Here is an 18,723-nt window from a genome sequence, read left to right on the forward strand (position 1 = left end):
CATATTATGGAGTACTATGCCGCAGTAAAAAGGAATTGGGGGCTTTCTTTGTGCTGATGTGGAACAGCGCTAAGATAATATGAGTGAATACAGCAAGGTACCCGACACTGTGTTTCCATTTGGGCGGGGAAAAGAATATATGCATATTTGCTTACAGGTCCACAATCCCTCATCCACAGTTCCAAAATCCAAAAAACTCTGAAATCAAAGGGTTTTTCTTTGGTTTGTGATGAGTTTATTTGGTAGCAAATTAGAGCTGAAAAGATGTGCAGCCATTTGCAGTTGTTATTTATCCCTATTAGTGTGAATACCTCACACCGCAGACCTAGGGTGACCAATCGTCCTACTTGCCTGGAACTGAGAAGTTCCTTGGACGTGGAGCTTACAGTGCTAAAACCTGGACGGTGGGTCATCCTGTACAGAGCCTATTGGGGTGTTACGGAATACACAGTCCATGCACCTTAGTACCTGCCTAAAATCTGACAAGTTCTGGATTCTGAAACTCATCTGTCTCCCAGGCTTTTGGATGAAGGGCTGGGGACTGCCTCTGGAAGGAGACAAAAAGCAACCAGCCCTGTCTCTGGAAAGGAAACGGGTGGCTAGAGGGCAGCAGGGGCAGGAGGGAGAGTCTTCACTGCATATCATTTTGTGTCTGACGACGGTGAACTATGTGGGTGTATTTTCTCCTCAAAAAATAAATGCAGCTTATATTCCATGGTATTGAATTCCTTTAGCTTCCTCCTTTCTGGGACAGTGTAGATGCCTGACCACTGCAGTATATACCTGAAGCTGAAACTGAATAATACTGATTGTCAACTATAATTTTATATATATATGTTCACAGGATGTGGCGTACAGCCTAGGGAATAGAGTCATTGGAACTGTAACAACTATATACGATATCAGAGGGGTAGGGGTAGATTAGGGGAGGGGGGGTTATCACTTTGTGAGGGGTGAAATGTCTATTACATTGTTTTGTACACCTGAAACTAATAATAAAAAGTAAAAAATAATAAATACAGGAAATTGTGGAAACACAAAAACTCTCCACACTTTTGACTAAACTACAAATAGAATTTTGAGAACAGGAATTACTGTGCTGCTGTCAGAACAATATTTGTCTTTCTGATTCTGCTGATTCCAGTGCATCCTGCCCTCACCGCCCTCACTTGGGAATCAAGAGAGTTGTTTTTCGTTTTTTAAGCTCAGAGTGCGGAGTAGGTCTCTCCTGGAACTGCAGGTGGACCCTGGCTGGCTCTTGCCTCAGCAGCACGCTGCACAGCCCCAGGCGATTTTTTCCTGGTTGGTAGTTGTTATTATTATTTTGAAAAATCAAGAACCATCATGCAAAACAAGTAGAAATAGGCTGGGTCAGCTGAAAAATGCCCACACGCTCCTACCCTGGCTCTCCGGGTGATATAATTAGCTGGTTTTATCCAGTGGTGAGTGGGCGGCTTGCTCCTATGGCACCGGCAAGGCCAGAGGATGATGCAACAAAAGGCAAGCCTGGGCAAGACCCAGCCGACTTGCGCCGGCCAGAGATGTTGATGCGATGCTCGGCGGTGGAGAGGGGGAGGGGAATGCGGACCGACTACCCAGGAGGCAACGCTGGCCTCCTCTCACTCAGCCTTGAGCTCCCGCCCCACCTAGTCCTAGTTCTCTCAATCCCGCCGAAGTGGAAGGGGGCTCTGTACGCAGATAGACTAAATCAGGGTTCCCAAAGCTGTGAGGGTGGAGAGTGAGGAGGTTTCAATCACCAGGGAGATTTTTCAAAATACCTGTGCACTTGTGTAGCTGGCTGACCCTCACCCAATTTTAATTCAGTAGGTTCAGATAGAACCAGAAATTGGAATAGGTTTTTCATTGTGTTAATTATTATTTAAAATGGTATTAACTATTTAAAAAAATATATTATGAGGAATAAGCCTACTTTGCACCCTGAGACAGGCCTGCTTTACACAGCACAACTCCAGGGGGCGCTGTCCACGTGGACTCAATGGTGCCAATGGTGCCCCTGGAAGTTGGTGACACAATGGACCTGTTTCTCTCTCCAGAGGCAACCACTGTGATTGTTTCCTGCGTCTTCTTCCATGTAGGACCAGAGCATTTTTCACTCCCTAGGTTGAGAATCAATGAGCTAGGGGAAGAAAGGTCTATAACGGAGGGAGTTGGAGCATCCAGCACAAAGGAGTGCTGGGCCTTCCCTGAAGTCTCACCATGTAAGCCCCCTGACCCCCACCAGGTCCAGGCGGGTCCTACATATCCCATCAAGAACCTGTCAGGGTCTCTGTACCTGCATTTTGGATAATAAAAGGCCTTTTCTTAGTAAAAGGCCCCAGGAAGTTTTCTGATGGATTTGCTGAGTAAGAGATTTTCCTGCATTTCAGTCCAATGACTTCTCAGCAGTCTTTGATGTTGACTTGTAAAAACAAAACAAAACCATTCTGTGTACCAGTAGGGAGAAATTGGGTCCTGCTGTGTGATTTTCAACAAGTCACACTGTCTCTTTGTATCCTGGTTTCCTCCTTTGGGAACTGGGGAGCATCATGTCTACCTCGGTGTTTTTTTTTTGTTGGCTTTTTTTTCAACTTCTCAGGGAGATTGTAAGATCACAGATATGAAAGTACCCATTTTATAGATGAAGATATTGAGGTCCAAGATCACACACCTCAGAGGTGGCACTGTTCTTCTTGCGGCCATTGTCCAGACACTCAGCAGGAAACGACTCTTGTAGGACTAGGGGAGAGCAAGGGGTTCTCTCCTGCCTTGCTCCTCTGCTGCTGTAGAGATGGCTAGCAGGTCATCACAAATCTGTGCTGCCATCCAGGGACTTCAGGGACCCTTGCATCTAAGTGGGGCCACATGACAAGTTTTGCCAATGGAATGTGGGTGAGAAGTGGTGCTACCACTTCTGAGACAGGGGTGAAGAAACGCCGGTGCCTTCTTCATGCACTTCTCTTTCCTCCAGCTGGAAGCAGAGATCACGGGCCCTAGGGGATGGTGGAGCCACAGGATGTAAAGAGCCTGAGCCCCTGAATCAGCACATAAGAGGTCAGACACTCTACCAACCAGAACACCTCAGCTGTCTTCCTATGTGAGTAAGAAATAAACTTCTGAAATTTGAGTTTGTTACAATGGCTAGTGTCATCCTAACACATACCCCCACTTTTCTTCCTAAGTCCGGCCCTGAGCTGCTCATATATACCCAAGAGGAGACATGGCTCCCAGAGGGGGCAAGGTTGTTAGAAACCACTGAGGGTGCGGGAAAGGAGGTATCATCTCCTCGCTGGCTCTGAGCTGGGCTCCAGGGGGCCCACTAGCATTTGGGACTTGGGAGTTGCAGCTGTTGAATACCACAGTGGCTCTGGTGGCATTATGATCACGTGTGACACTCAGAGCCATTCTTAGGGAAGCAAAGACAAGGACATCAGCTGATAGGAAGTGGGAGCAGAGAGGGTGGGGCCACGGCCAGAGCCCTGATCTGTCCTGACTCGCTTGCTTGTGTCACCTCAGCCAAAGCCAGCACCTCCTGGGGTCTCCATTTCTCTCTGTAATATGAGTCTAAAACACCTGTCCCAGGGGGAAGGTGGGGATGGTGAGGAGTAAGATAATGGATCTGAGATCCTGAAATCACTTTATAAGACTTCACACTACTATGCAATCAGAGGACCCAAACCTAAGATCCTCAGAACTATGAGATATGTGGGGCTTTTTCTTGGGAGGGGCTTAAAGATCATTAGTGAGGAAAGAAAAAAAATGAAAGAATGCATAATTTCTACTTTCTCAGGATCATCCAGACTGTTCTGAATTAAAGGGCCTGGGGAGAGGGGTATCTTGGGGGCTTTGAAGCCCAACTCAGAGGACTGAACTCAGTGTCTTTGGGCAGTTTCCCTTGTCACCAAATGTCTACTCTCAGGTATCACAGTATCTGAAATTCCACCATTAGTGCTTCATTCCTTTGGATTCCCTTTTGTTCCTCCACAAAAATGTAAGCAATGATAATCCCTAACATGTGTTCAGTGCCACAGATTTGTTTCAGTAATCCCGAAAGAGACAGACAGTGTGGGTGCAGGGTCTTCTCCAATCACTTTTCTCCTGATGGGAAGACTGGGGGGGGGGGGGGGGGGCAATTGTACTCCTAGGTGGACATCCAAGAGAAACTCTTGCACATGTGCACCAGAGATGTGGATAAGAACAATCATAGCAGCCTTATATATAATAACACAAAATTGGAAATAATTCAAATGCCCATCAACAGGAGAAGTGATCATTAGATGCTAAGTAACAGTGAAAATGATTGACCCCTGTTTTTACAATGTGTTGCTGCATAACAAACCGTGTTAAAACATAGTGGCAACCACAACAATTTATCTGTTCACAATTCTACAATTTATGCAGAGGCTCATTGGGGATGTTTTGTCCCTACTTCATGTGGCTTCAACTGGGGAGGCTCAACTGGGGCTGAAAGATCAACTTGCAAGATGGTCGCACTCACTTAGCTGACATGTTGAGGTTGGCTGTCAGCTAGGAGATCAGCTGGAGCTACTGTGGGGGAGGCCCTTGCTTATCTTGCATGTATGTGGCCTCACCTGACTTCTCACAACATGGCGGTCTCAGAGTAATCAGACTTCTCACATGTAACTCAAGGTCCCCAGGAATGCAAAAGCAGAAGTTGGCTAGACCTTCTCAAGGCTTAGGCCTGGAATGGGCACAAGGTTACTTCTGTCCCATTCTGTTGGCTACTAGAGGTACAAGCCAAGGGGTGGCCAGATAACTCAGTTGGTCAGAGCATGAGCTCTTAACAACAGGGTTGCCGGTTCGATTCCCACATGGGCCAGTGTGCTGCACCCTCCACAACTAGGTTGAAGACATTAAACTGCCACTGAGCTGCCAGAGGCACAGGCGGATGGCTCAGTTGGTTGGAGCGTGAGCTCTTAACAACAAGGTTGCCAATTCAATTGCTGCATGGGATGGTGGGCTATGCCTCCTGCAACAAAGATTGAAAATGGCAACTGGACTTGGAGCTGAGCTGCGCCCTCCACAACTAGATTGAAGGACAACGACTTGGAGCTGATGGGCCCTGGAGAAATACACTGTTTCCCAATATTCCCCAATAAAATTTATATATATGTATAGGTATATATATGTATGTATGTATGTATATATATGTATACATGTGTGTGTGTATATATATATATATATATATATATATATATATATATATATATAGAGAGAGAGAGAGAGAGAGAGAGAGAGAGAGAGATACAAGCCAGACATTTTCAAGGGAGGCAACTACAAAAAAGTGTGAATACCCAGAGGTATACTTCACTGGATGCCACAGACTTCCGCAAATCATAGCCACGTGGATAAATCTTAGGTAGGTTATGCTGCAGTAACAAATAACCTCCACATTTCAGTGACTTTGCACAACAAAGGGTTACTTCTCTCTCACATACCTATCCCACACAGGTTGATGGGGTGGTCTGCTCCACACAGCCACTCAGGAACCCAGGCTGATGGAGGCTCCACCATGGTGAGTGGGCACCATCTGGAATATGAGGCATCACTTTTGCCACAGCCATGGAGGACAGAAAGAATGGAGAATTTCACTTGGCGTCAGCCCTAAAGAGACAAATGTTTCTTATAGTAACATTTCTTTGGCTAGATTTGGTCACATGACCCTGCCTAACCTGCAAGAGGGTGCTGGGAAATGTAGAAGAGTACATAGAAAAATGGGTGAGCATTAATGTGCTAAAATTACTGAAAATGAAGAAAAGTTCATAAAATTCAAGACAGTGTTTACTTTGAGGTAGGGGAGGAAGGGGTTAGGATAGGAGAAAAACTCACAGGAAGGTGTCAGTGATTTGTAAAGCCCAATCTCAGAGTGCAGGCTAAAAATGGCATTTCCGTAAATATTCACTGAGCTCCAGCTGAGGCTGCTAGATCTCAAGGGTACAAAGATAAATAAAATATCGGCTCATCCCCTCCAGTCTCCCAGCTCAGGGGATGTAGCAGGCACACAAAGCAAGCAGGCCAGCAAAACACAGTGGACTGGATTGCTCACCAGGAACTCTAGGAGTCAGAGGGAGCCCTGAGAAGGACTCTCCACAAAGGTCATGTAAGTTGGACCATGAAAGATCAACAGGAGTTCAAGCAGTGGAGAAAGGAGTGGAGAGAGCATAGGTTGGTCAGGAACACTCACTCCAGGAAGAGGGAACAATATGTGCAAGCCCTTCACTCCTCAGGTGGCCTGTATTCACTGATTTCCTCACCACCTTCTAGTCCCTAACTGATCTGAGCAATTCATCCACACCATGCTGTGTCACCCAGAACCCCTTGCAGGACCCAGGCGCTCATCCTGCCCACTGGCTATCGGAAATATTGGTTGCGAATGCTTACAGTTGAGTCCTTTTTAGGAATCAGCCTCACATAAGGGAGCCCCCCCCCTTCCCCGGGTCATGCATCCCCCTACTCCAGGGGCAGCCATTTCCAGATGACTTGTCAAAGCAGGATATAAAGGCCCTGCCCCCTTACTTCGATTCAGGAAACTCTGCAGGACCATCTTAGCTCCAGAGCTCCCTATTGGATCAGCTGAGGCCTCTCTAGGGCCTCCAGCCTCCATCACAGCCCAACTCCTCTCTCTCATCCCAGTCCTGTTTCCTTTATACCTCCACAGGTGTTGATTGTGAATGCCCTTCTCAAGAAACATCCTTTAATCAAATCTCCACTTCAGAGTATGTTTTCTGGGAAACCTACCAAAGATATCACTGAAGTGTAAGTAATTACTCAATTTCAAGGAATGCCCTCCTTGGAGGTGTTTGAATAGCAATAATAACTAATATTCATAGAATGATTTCTATGTGCCAGGCACTATACTAAACACTTTTCCTATATGGTCTTACTTAATGAAAAACAGAGTTCATGCCAAAGGAATGAATTTCTCATGGTGAAATTTCAGGCTTAGGCAAGGTGAAATTTCCAGCTTAGGGAGGCTGGCTGGAAGTGTTTTATAGCACAAATTCTCACACAAATTTCTCTCTCTCACTGTGTGGTTAGTCCTGATTTTTGTATTGGCTGAGTAAAGTCCCCAGTGGGTCAGGGTTGGGGCTCCCAATCTCATCTCATTCTTCCTTTAAAAAAAAGCAAGCAGGGCTTCTTCTGCTTAGTAATGTAATAATGTAATATGTCTGTTCTGCCTCTTCTCTGGGGTCTCACTTCTTGGGAGCCAGTGTGGAGGTGAATTCCTCTGAAACCTGACTTGGGACTCCCCAGGCCTTTTCTGAGAAATGGTGACATTGTTCCCAGCACTTCCTCTCCCTTCTTGGGCAGCTCCTGCAACCACCATTGAGTCCTCTTCACATCCTCCTTTTTCAGGCTTGGGCTTTCGACCTTTTCTTTCTGTCATCACCTCCCTCCTGGGTGGGGGGTGACCTGGACCCTCTTGTCACCCAGGCTGAGCCTTATCACCCTTCTCTAAGCCGCCTGCTTTCTGGGGAGCATGCCCAGGCAGCAGGCTGTGGCTCTGACGGGGCCCCCTGGCCCTCAGAAACAAGTCCCAACGTGTTGGGGCCTGACATAGAAGAGGCTGATGGCTGTTTTGTCCTTGTTGCTGCCTGCTTTGGAGGGAAAAGGGGGTAGTGGGAGACAGGAGCCCCCCAGACACCACAGGGAAAACTTGGTTTGAGTTTCTCTGAACAGAATGTGTGGTTTGAAGCATATCCCTTGGCATTGGCCTGGGATCTCTCTCTCTCTCTCTCTCTCTCTCTCTCTCTCTCTCTCTCTCATCAGATGTCCTGTGTGACTTCTAACAACCTGTTCCTTTGCCATCTTCAGGGCAGAATTCCTCCTATAAGGACATGCTTGGCTAAACATTCAAGTGTATGGTTGGAAACACTTAGGTGCTTTATAATATTTGTTGAGTTCTGTTGTGGTGGTGGTGGTGAGCTAAAAGTTATAATAAAAAAAAGAAACAACCTTCACTTCCCAACGAAAACAACAGAAAGAATTATTTCATTGTGAAGCTCAGTACCACAAAACTTTAAGTAATTCAACACAAGCCTTCATTAAATTTTTCCCCTCAAAGTAAACAGTCAGACAATGTCAAGTCTATTTGAAGTGCCTGAAAGCTGAGGGGATTCAAGGCAGTAGGAGGATGCGCCTGTCTTCAGCTGGACATTTGACAGCCCAGCCTTTGGGTGGTGTGGGTATGCAGGTGTTAGGGGGTAAAGGGAGGGTGGAGAAAGGAGCTGGGGAGCAGGGGGCCTGTCCTGGGGTCTTGGCTTTTTTGAGACCCTCCTGAGGGCAGGCTACAATCCTGGCCTGACTCCAATAGCAGGCAGGCAAGGGGGTCTGGTGCTGTGCCCTCCCACCCCACCCCTGCTGCTATCCTGTCAGTGGAGGAGACGGAGGCTTGTCCTCCTGAGGTCAGCTGTGTTAGAGGAAGAAGACTAGGCATGCCCGGGCAGAGATTTCCAGACACTGAGAAGCCCTAGATGTTAGTAATTAAAGTTGCTCCAAGCCTGGATTCTGTTTTTTAGTAGGATTTCTGTTCGGAGTAACACTGTTCTCTGCAATTTTTAAAAAGCAGGAACTGCAAATGTATTAGGTGAAGGAAGGGAGCAAAAGTGGGGTGTCAGGGGGGGCTAGGGTGTGGAGGTGAGTGTAAGTATGTGGACACCTCACTTGCTTCTGTATCTGTCAGAAGCACCAGGGGGAACATTTCTAGAATTGTTCTTCATCAATATCACTTCAATAAGCTGTCTAAAAATGAGAAATCCTGGGTGTTTCCCTAATTCTAGAACTTCTGAAATAGAGAGGGCAACAAGCTGAGAGCTCTGGTTGGGAGGCAAAACACCATAGCCATTTCTTTGCTGTGTGATCTGAGTCAGGTCACTAAACTCTGAGCCTCAGTTTCCCCAGAAGTGTATCTGGGCTATGTGGGGAGTATCCAAGAGGGAACTCATTCACCAACTCCTCCTCCCCTTCCTAGCCATCAAATCTGCTACAATCACAGAGGTTCCTTCTGTTGAGGCGAGAGAGGTGGGTATGGGGAATGAGGGGGAGAGTGCAAAGAGATTTGCTCAATGCTGATTTTCCCCATTTGCCCTGGAGACCAGGTTGGCCCTTTCTGAGAAGTGTGCCCAATTCCCTCCTTCCCTGAGGCGTTGCCAACCAACAACTTTGCATAGGTTTTGTTCTGTGAGCCTCAGTTTCCTCATCTGTGAAATGGAGGAAAGTGAATCCGTTTCAGGCCTCCAAAAGGTTTTGTTGGGGTGTCTAGGTGCCCGGGTGCTTGGGGAGAGGAGGTCTAATAAGGGATCTGTGGGAATAATGGTGGTATAGTGGGGCTTTTCTGGGAATTGCAAAGTGAGGCACATCATTTTTATTATTTATGGATTTTTATTTACTATTCATGTCATCCCTTGTGATCTTCTAGGGGCCAGAAAGGGGGCTCATTCTAACAGTGCCATCGCCTCCTGGGGATTGCCAACTCACTTCCCAACTAAAAAAATCCACATTTGTGGCTCAGTTCTTGGGGTAAATGGTTAAGCGCACTAATCCGGGAGCGGAGTGCAGGGAGAAGGGCTGCGCCCTCCAGCAGCACGCAAGGTTGGCATCTGAGCCAGGCGTGGAGGAGGGGCCGGTGTCCCGGGGCAGGGCGGTCCCAGGCTCAGAAGGCCGAGCAGCCCGCTAGTCCCGCCTCTGAATTCCGAATAAAGGCTGCGGCTGACGGCACCCGCTGAGGTGTGAGCAGCTGCTGGAGTCGGTGGTTTGGAGTTCCGGAGCCCGGCGCGGATTCCCCGAGACAGACACTTTCCGAGGTGAGGGAGCCGTGGTCGTCAAGGGCAGACCCCAGGCCGGCGGTTGGGAGCTGAGCTGAGCGTGTCTGCGTTTGTGTTCATGCATGCGCGTGTGTGTCCGCGAGGGTGTCTGTGTGCTGTGTCCACAGGTGAATGACGTGCGTGGGTCTCGGTTTTGCTCCCATGGGTGTGTCTGGAAGTGCGTGTGTTACTGAAGTCGGGATGTGGCGGAGACTCCGGGCGGAGAGAGGTACAAGAGTACGAGGTATCCGCTACCACGCTCCCCTCGCGTTAAAGCTCAGCTGGGACGAGGAAAGGCGTGGACCCGGCGCGGATGGCTCGCGGCTTGGGATTGAAGCCCCTGTACGCTGAGGTGTCCGGCAGGGGAGGAACGAGGATCCGAGCAGGTTCATCTGGGATCCGCTCCCCGGCAGCTCGGATCCAATCTGTACCGCCCCCGCCCAGACCCCTGAGGTCTGGGTCCCCAGCGCCGTCGCGTCCGCCAGCCGGCTGGGCTCTGAGATCAGAGTGGGCTGTGTCCCCAGCTCTTGGGAACAAGTCTAAACACATCCCTTAGGGTAAGCGAGGTGACTCACGGTGACAAGGAGACCCCGGGGAACGGGCCGGGTGAGGTCAGAACCCCGCCCGGGCTGGGGGACAGTGGCGCCCCAGAAGTCCCCTTCCCTGCCCTTCCGCGGTCTCTGTCCCACCCCCATCAGCATAGTGACCTATTTGGCTGGTACAAAATGTTCCCAAGGAAGCCGGGACACCGGGAGGTTCAGGATCGGGCGTCCGGTCCCCGCCCCGCGACGCGTCCTCCGGGATCTGGAGCCGCGGCCCGGCGCTGGGTGGGCTGCGCCAGCCTGCCACTCAGTTCAGGAAGCTCAGGACTCCCTCGCAGCTCTCCCACCACCGCCGGGAGACCCCGGCCCAGCCAACGCTAGGGTTGGGCTGCGGGACTGTGGTCGGGAGCCGAACCCTGCTGTGCCCAGCGACTGAGTTGTAGGCGGGGTGGGGTCGCAACCTGGAGGGGTGAAGCTTCGGGGGCTTCGGGGGCGCAACGCTGCGGCCTGTGTCAGCTGTATCCAGCGTCTTGGGGCGCCCCGGACCTAGTCCAGAATTCCCTCTCCGAGGGCGACAGGGCTGAACGGAGCAGGAGGGCGAGTCGCGCTTCGAGTGCCGCCGCCCAGCTCGGGCCACAGGGCGTCCGCCCTGTCCCCGGGCCCTTGGGGGACAGCGCCCTCCTCTTGCAGAAAAAAATCTTGGAACTGGGTTTGGCACTTTAGGACGCCCAAGCACTTTAGGGCGTCCCTCCCTCTTTTTCTCCCTCCACGTCGCGTTTCGGGGAGGACTTTCGAGAGGTTTTGTTTTCTTTGCTCCTGTCTATTTTTATTTTCCAAAGATCTGACTCATCGGTGCTTTGGGCGTGGAGATAAGGTGGAGGGACCAGATCACTGCCCGCCTGTGCGTGCGTGAGAGGAGAGAGAGCGAGAGCGAGAGAGAACCAGAGTGAGAGTGTGTGTGTGTGTGTGTGTGTGTGTGTGTGTGTGTGTGTGTGTGATGGCGGGACAGCGCGCGGTTTCCCAACAGTGGCGGGGGTTTCGGAAGGCCTGGCTGGGTCAGCGTGACGTGTTTGCGGCCCCCGGTCCCCCTCCGCTCCCCCCTCCTCAGCTGAGGGTGACGCGCAGCCAGAGTGGAAGCAAAGTTTTGGCGGGCGGGGAGTAATTTGCAGGAAACTGACTCATCACAACTCACTGCCGCTGTCCAGGGCTCTGCCAACGCACCGCCCATCCGCGTGTGATTTCCTGGACACCAGCGCCCCCTTCCGACCCGAAGCGAATAGCACACGTGCCTTCCCGCGGAATGCGACTTCACCCGCCTTCCTTCCCGCGGCTACTCCTGGGATGATCCCAGGTCGCTCCCCCCGTCCCCCTCCAAAGAGTACCCCATTGGTTGAACATTGTTTACTGAGTGCTTACTGTTTACTTGGGAATTAAAATTGGTTGAAGTCTAAAGCACGAAGGCCAACGAAAAAAAGCTATTCTCAGTTACTTGTTTGTAAAACAAGGGTTTGGGTTTGTGAGTTTCTTCTGAGCTGAGAGTTATGATAATAGGCAGGTTTTGATGGGGACCCTATGAGAGCCATAAGGGAAGGGATGGTAGGGAGAGGGTTCCTGCCTGGATTCTGGTCCCATCTTCAGCTCCTAAAAGACAAGGAATATCCAACTACCTGATAAAGTCCTAGGTGAGCTCCTTTGTACCAATGAGGCACTGAGACCCAGACTGTCCATTTCAGCACCCTGTGTATCCCCTCTTGATCCGCTCTGGCATCCCAAGAGTGCCCATCTGAGGGACTGCCAAACACTTGCTTAAATCTCCTTCAATTTGAATTAAGTTGGTCTGGGGAGGAAAGGACCTATTACGGTTTCCAGGAGGGAATTCCCGCCGGTTCTCAGGAATTTTTTTCGCTTTCCCATTCCTGAATCCTGAGAAAAGTTGGTCGGGAAATCGGGACAATCGGTTCCTTGAACCCAGTAATACCCACAATGGGAAATAAACGTACTACTCACAATGTATCTTAGACATTTTTCCTATTTATCGCTACGGTTTCCAGATGGGAATTCCCACCCGTTCTCGGGAAATTACCCCACTTTTCCGTTCCCGAATCCCGAGAAAAGTTGGTTGGGAAATTGGGAAAATCGGCTCCTTGAGCCTAGGTGGTTCGTAGTATCCGCCGTCACTTTGTGGGAACTATTCACTGTGGAGAACAGAAAACAGTTTATATCTCGGGATTCAGGAACGGGAAAGTGAAAAATAAATGCCTGAGAATGGGCAGGAATTCCCGCCTGGAAACCCTAGGGCCTATCAAACTACATTTTGAAAAAGCTCACAAGTGATTCTGATAGGCCTCTCTGTTTAAGAAACCTCAAAATTAGAGAAGGAGTAAGATTCAACACCAGAGCACAGAACCCAGAGCAAATACGCCTGCGTTCAAATCCTGGATGTGCTACTTGTGAACTGTGTGACCTTGGGAAAGCTACTTAACTTCTCTAAGCCTTGGTTACCTCTTCTGTAAAAAAGAGCTAATATACCCACTTTTTAGGAAAATTGATATTTATAAACTTCTTAGAACAGCCCTTGGCACATAAAAATATATAAATTAATCCCAATCTTTGCCCTGAAGAGTGTGGGCAAAGGTTATTTGATGGCTGTGCTCTGTGTAACCCCTCTATGGGGCAGTGGCCCTTGACCTTTTTATCTGTGTGGTTTGGGGGCAAATATGGATCTCTTGGAACTCCTGTCCTTTAAACTTGGTCTGAGGTCATTTAGTGCCTCCCCTCCCCTATCAGCTGAGATGTGGGCTGTACTCACTGTGAGAAGTAGAGTGGGGAGCAGTAGGTATGGTCGGGGCCCAGGAGGTCCCTCAGCAGAGCTTTCACCCTCAGAGCCTGCAAATCAGGACTTGTCCCCAGGAAAACCCAGTCCCTGCCAAGCTTGTGCAGCCACTGAGTGCTGGAGTTAGGCCAGAGCAGAGCAGGTGGGTGCCAGCCTCATGGGCAAACTCACCCTTGGCTTTCCCTCTCCTGAAGTGGGAGAAGAGGAACTGGGTAGACTGGCCACCTTTAATTTTCTTTGCCTGCAAAATGGGTTCCTTGGATGCAGGCAACATGGGGCAGGGGCTTCAAGGTTGTCTAGACTTCAGATCACCTGATGGGCCTGGGAGGATGTGGCTCAGCCTGGGAGAAATCATCATTTTGCCCTGCCCAGTTCTTCCTCAGCCTCAGGCTGCCTGCCTGATGACATCCTTGGGAAAGGCCCTCCGCCTACAGCACCTGTCAGCTGCTGTCTGAAGGAGGTGATGGCCTGCGGGGAGGCTCAGCCAGAACTGCAGGAAGAGAGAAATAATAATATTTCTGTTTTCCAAGCCCTTACTTCTACATACCAAGTGCTGCTCTAAGCACGTTACCTACATTAACTCGGTTAATCCTCTGAGACATTAACTATTATTGCCTGCATTTTACAGATAAGGACAGTAGAGCCCAGAGAAGTTAAGCCACTTGTCCAAGGTTAACCAGCAGAGCCTGGATTCCAACCCAGAGCCCTCGCTCTTAACGACAAGATGCAGCGTCTCAACTCTGTTCCATCTGCCTTCCCTAGAGGGACTCCCTGGCTTCCACAGACATTCTCTTTAAACTTTCATAAAACCCCACTTTACAGATGAGGAAACTGAGGCTCAGAGACATTAAATAACTTTTTAAAGTTTAGATAGTAAGCAGCAAAAGTAGGCTTAGATCCTAGGTGTTTTTTACCCCAAAGTCCAGGGTACTTTTAAGTATCAGAGTGGGGTTACCCCATATGGACATCTGGATAGGGGGACTTGGGAAGCTGGAGGAGATGTCAACCTGTCCATTTATTTGGGAACTGACCTCCTGGCCAGGGCTGGGGCTGGGGAACTTCTGGACTGGTGATTCACACGTACTTGGGGCATTCACACCCGTGAGGGACACTTCAGGGGGGAAAGTAAATTGATTTTAGCTGATAATACCTGGTGGTAAACAGGCCTCTGATCTCAGCTATTGCAATGAACTTGCTTTTGTTGACATAAGCTTGCCCTTCAGCTGCCCGCTCTCCCAGTCACCCTGGGGTGCCAGGTTGACTGAGCTCTGCCCCCACCCAGGGTCTGTTGGTGGGAGGTGGTGGAAAATCAGCTGGAAGGAGCCAGAGGCACCCTCTCACCCCGTTTTCTAGTACCATGTTTTCCCGAAAATAAGACCTAGCCGGACCATCAGCTCTAATGTGTCTTTTGGAGCAAAAATTAATATAAAAACCCGGTCTTATTTTACTATAATGTAAGACAGGGATTTATATAATATAAGACTGGGTCTTATATTAATTTTTGCTCCAAAAGACGCATTAGAGCTGATGGTCCGGCTAGGTCTTATTTTCGGGGAAACGTGGTAGGAAGACCTCACTTGAGCAAAGCACGGCCTGGTAAGGGAGGGTCCGTTTTCCCCAGTAACCAAGGCCTTCCTGTGTTTCAGCTGCAGGCACCATGTCGGAGCCGTCCCGAGATGCCCATCCAATCCCCCGTGGCAGCAAGGCCTGCCGCCGCCTCTTCGGCCCAGTGGACAGCGAGCAGCTGCACCGAGACTGCGATGCATTAATGGCGAGCTGTGTCCAGGAGGCCTGTGAGCGATGGAACTTCGACTTTGTCACTGAGACACCTCTGAAGGGCGACTTTGCCTGGGAGCGTGTGCGGGGTCTGGGCCTGCCCAAGCTCTACCTGACCTCGGGGCCCCGGGGGTCCCGAGATGACCTGGGAGGAGGCAAGCGGCCCAGCAGTTCGTCTGCCCTGCTGCAGGGGACAGCTCAGGAGGACCACGTGGACCTGTCACTGTCATGCACCCTGGTACCTCGCTCCCCTGAGCGGTCTGAAGAGTCCCCAGGTGGGCCTGGCACCTCTCAGGGCCGAAAACGGCGGCAGACAAGCATGACAGGTGAGGACAAATGCGGGGAATGACACTGACACTGCAAGGGACCAACACTCAGAATTCATGGTGCAAGCACTGACCTGTCCAGCTTGCTCATTATGAGGGAGAAACAGGCCCAGAGAGGGGAAGCGACTTGTCTGAGGTCACACAGCAAGTCTGCATCCAAGACTAGCTAACATTTATTGGGAACATTTATTAAATGCCAGATCCTTCACTAAGTTTCTAAGGTGGGTTTCATTTAGTTCTTATGGTAATCTTATATCACATTTTTGCCACCCTTTTATAGGCAAGGAAACAAAGGTCAGAGAGGTAGAGTGATTTTCCTAAGGTTGCACAGTGAATTTGCAATGGAGAGAAAAACTAATGATAATAATTTCCTGGCTGCCCTATCCAAACTTAACTCCCCATCCCCATCACACACACATACTTTCCATCCCTCTGCTCTGCCCATTTTGTTTGCTCTGGTACTTTTTACTATCAACAGCCATTCCCTTATCTTGATATTGTCCGTCTCCCCTGCTAGGATACTATCTCCACAGAAAGGGATCTATACCTCTCTTGTTAATTGCTGAATCCCTAACACCTAGAACAGTGTCTGGCACATATTAGGTGCTTGATTAATAATGAATGAGTGATGCTGACATTTGAGCACTTCCAAGGCCAGGCCCTAGACCAAAAACCTTTTTAGAGAGCATTTCATTTAATCCGTAGAGCACCATACCCATGTTATCTTCATTTTACAAGTGAGGAAACTGACGCTCAGAGAGATGCAGCCAAGAATCCCACAGCAAATTTGCAGCTGGGTCAGAACAGTAAGAATAATAATAATAATAATAATAATAATAATAATAGTTAACGTGTATATGGCCCAGGCGTTGTGCAGAACACATGGGCCATCGAAGGGTATCCTTAGAGCAGAACTGTTAGATAGAACTCTGCAGTGATGCAAATATCCAGTGCCACTACCCACGTGTAGCTAGTGTGACTGAGGAAGTGAAGTTTTCATTTTATTTGATTTTAGTTAATTTAAATAGCCACATAGGACCAGTGGCTACTGTATCTGGCAGCTTGGCTTAGAGCAGGCCCGGGGATGTACGCCTTGTTATTAATTACATCTGTCAAGTGTGATGGGATGCTCTGTAAACACCCAGGGAGATGGGGTGGGAGTTGCCAGAGATCTTCCCTGTCCTTGCAATGTGTCTCTTTGGCTCTAGGGAGGGTCCCTGGCCCCTCTGCAGTTTGTCTTGGTCAGGTAGCTTTGTTGTGCCCTGTTCCTCCTGGCCTGGCTGACTTCTGTTCTCTCTCCTCAGATTTCTATCACTCCAAACGCCGGCTGATCTTCTCCAAGAGGAAGCCCTAACCCGCCACCCACTGGAAGTCTCATGCTGTTGGAAACAGCCCCCTCTTTTTCCCCCCCGCAGGCCCCTTCTACATCTTTTGCCTTAGTCCTTTCAGTTTGTGTGTCTTAATTATTATGTGTGTTTTAATTTAAACTCCTCCTCATGTACATAGCCTGCTTACCTCCACCCTCCCACCCCTGCCAGCCCCTGGCATTAGAATTATTTAAAGAAAACATTAGACAGCAAAATGATAGGCATATTAGATTGCCTGGTATTTTTATTATGCAAACTATTATTTAAAATCTCCTCATCCTATGCTCGCTGCTCCTCTCTCCCGGAAGTGAGGTGGGGCTGGTAAGACCCTCACCTGCTAGGTGGTGCTCTCTGGAGGGGCCTGTCTCCCTCTGTTCACTGTCTCACGGACAGTATGAAATTCTGCCCCTTTCTTGCATTCTCAGGCCCTCATTTCCTGTATTTTGAGAAGTAAAGAAATAGCACTTTGAAGGGGGCCCAGCAGAGTGGGAATATCATCCAAACTTTGGAGTCCCCTCGCCTCCTGTAAGGTCGGGCAGGGTGACCTTGAAGTAGGCACAGCTTGGAGCAGGGCTGGGGACTGGCACCTTCCTGGCCCTTGATACTCCACTCTGTCCTGTGAAGGTATGGGGAAGGTAGGGTCCCGTAGCAAATCACCCAGCCTCCCCTCACACCCCTTTGCTGCCCATAGGGAAGCCAACTGCGGTGTTTGGCCTCCATCCTGTTGGCATCCCCCGGTTGGGTCATTTCTAGGAGCCCCAGGAGGCCCTCTTTCACAGCTGGGCTCTCAAGCCCTGCTCTGTTCCTCTCCCCCCCCCCCCCATGTCCTTTCCCTCTAGTCCCCTCTCAGCCCTGAGTGGCAGCTCTGGGATGCCTGTCCCCCCCAACTCAGTGGACCGGAAGGGGGAGGGACACACTAGAAGTAGGGTTCCCCAGTTCTACCTCAGGCAGCTTGAGCAGCGACCGCCCCCTCCTCTCCGCTCTCAGGGTAGGGGTCCTGAGTGGTCGGGCAGACCTCCTTGAGTGGGGATCTCTCTGCATTAGGAGTATGTGGGTGTGGGGAGTGTCTTTACCTAGGAGGGAGAGTGAGACCTGAAACTCATCCAAGGACCTTCCCCAACAACCCCACTCCTCCCCCATTTCATTGCACTTTGAATAGCAGCTGAGCAATAAGTCAGGTGTTTTAAGATGGTGGGAGTAGAGGCTGTGGATCGGGCACACCAATGAGCTAATACAGGCCTGGGAGCTGTGAGTTGTCTTTCTTGGCACTCAACACAGAGCCCCTAGAAGCACTGATGCACTTAGTGGGTCTGACCCCAAACACCTTCAAGCTCCTATAATATCCTGGCCTGGGCTGTTTTCTCCTGGCTCCTCGTGTATCCTGGTTCTCCTGTCTCCACATAGACTGTACACCTCTCAAGGGCAGGGACCATGTGCTGTACTGCTCTGTGTACTCCACAGCCCCTCCCACAGTGCTGGGTATACAGCAGGTGCTCAATAAATATTTCTTGGTGACTTTACTTGTAAATATACCTTGTCGTTTTTAAGAACAAGTAGATGAAATTTGTTTCGGTTGTTTTTATAATTTTAAAAATTAAGCATTTCCATTTAAAAAAATGCAAAGCTTAGCACACAGGAGGACCATGAGGTAAAAAAAAAAAAGTAGACACAACAAAACAAAAACAATAAATCATCACACCTCTGCAAAGATTGCCACTGTCAATATTTTAGTTTGTTATGTGGTCTTTTTTAGTTAAGAACATATTGTAGTTTGACATCATTACTTGTCAGGGAAATGCAGATGAAAACCACAGTGACATACCACCATGTACCTACCGGAATGACTAACGTGAAAAAGACTGACACTGCGAAGTGTTGACAAGAATAGGCAGCAACCAAAACTCTTTCTTATACCTGGCTGATGGGATTAGAAAATATTTCAACTACTTTGGAAAACTAGCAATATCTTCTAAATATACCTCCCCTCATTCCTACCTCACAACCCAGCAATTCCTATTCCTATGCTTGTTCTCAAGAGAAATGAGTACAGATTTCCAC

The 18,723-nt window shown here is 49.4% G+C and overlaps 1 protein-coding gene across 1 annotated transcript; it reads left to right on the top strand.

The window, feature by feature from the left end:
- Nucleotides 1–9,682: 9,682 nt before the first annotated feature.
- Nucleotides 9,683–18,185, top strand: CDKN1A (cyclin dependent kinase inhibitor 1A). Its single transcript, XM_019738831.2, has 3 exons — nt 9,683–9,821; nt 14,843–15,298; nt 16,603–18,185. Exons 2-3 carry the CDS (start codon nt 14,854–14,856, stop codon nt 16,650–16,652), a joined length of 495 nt encoding a protein of 164 aa, XP_019594390.1. The 5' UTR covers nt 9,683–9,821; nt 14,843–14,853; the 3' UTR covers nt 16,653–18,185.
- The last annotated feature ends 538 nt before the right edge of the window (nt 18,186–18,723 follow it).

This window comes from Rhinolophus sinicus, linkage group LG05 (genome assembly GCF_036562045.2).
Source record: "Rhinolophus sinicus isolate RSC01 linkage group LG05, ASM3656204v1, whole genome shotgun sequence".
Classification (NCBI taxonomy): domain Eukaryota; kingdom Metazoa; phylum Chordata; class Mammalia; order Chiroptera; family Rhinolophidae; genus Rhinolophus; species Rhinolophus sinicus.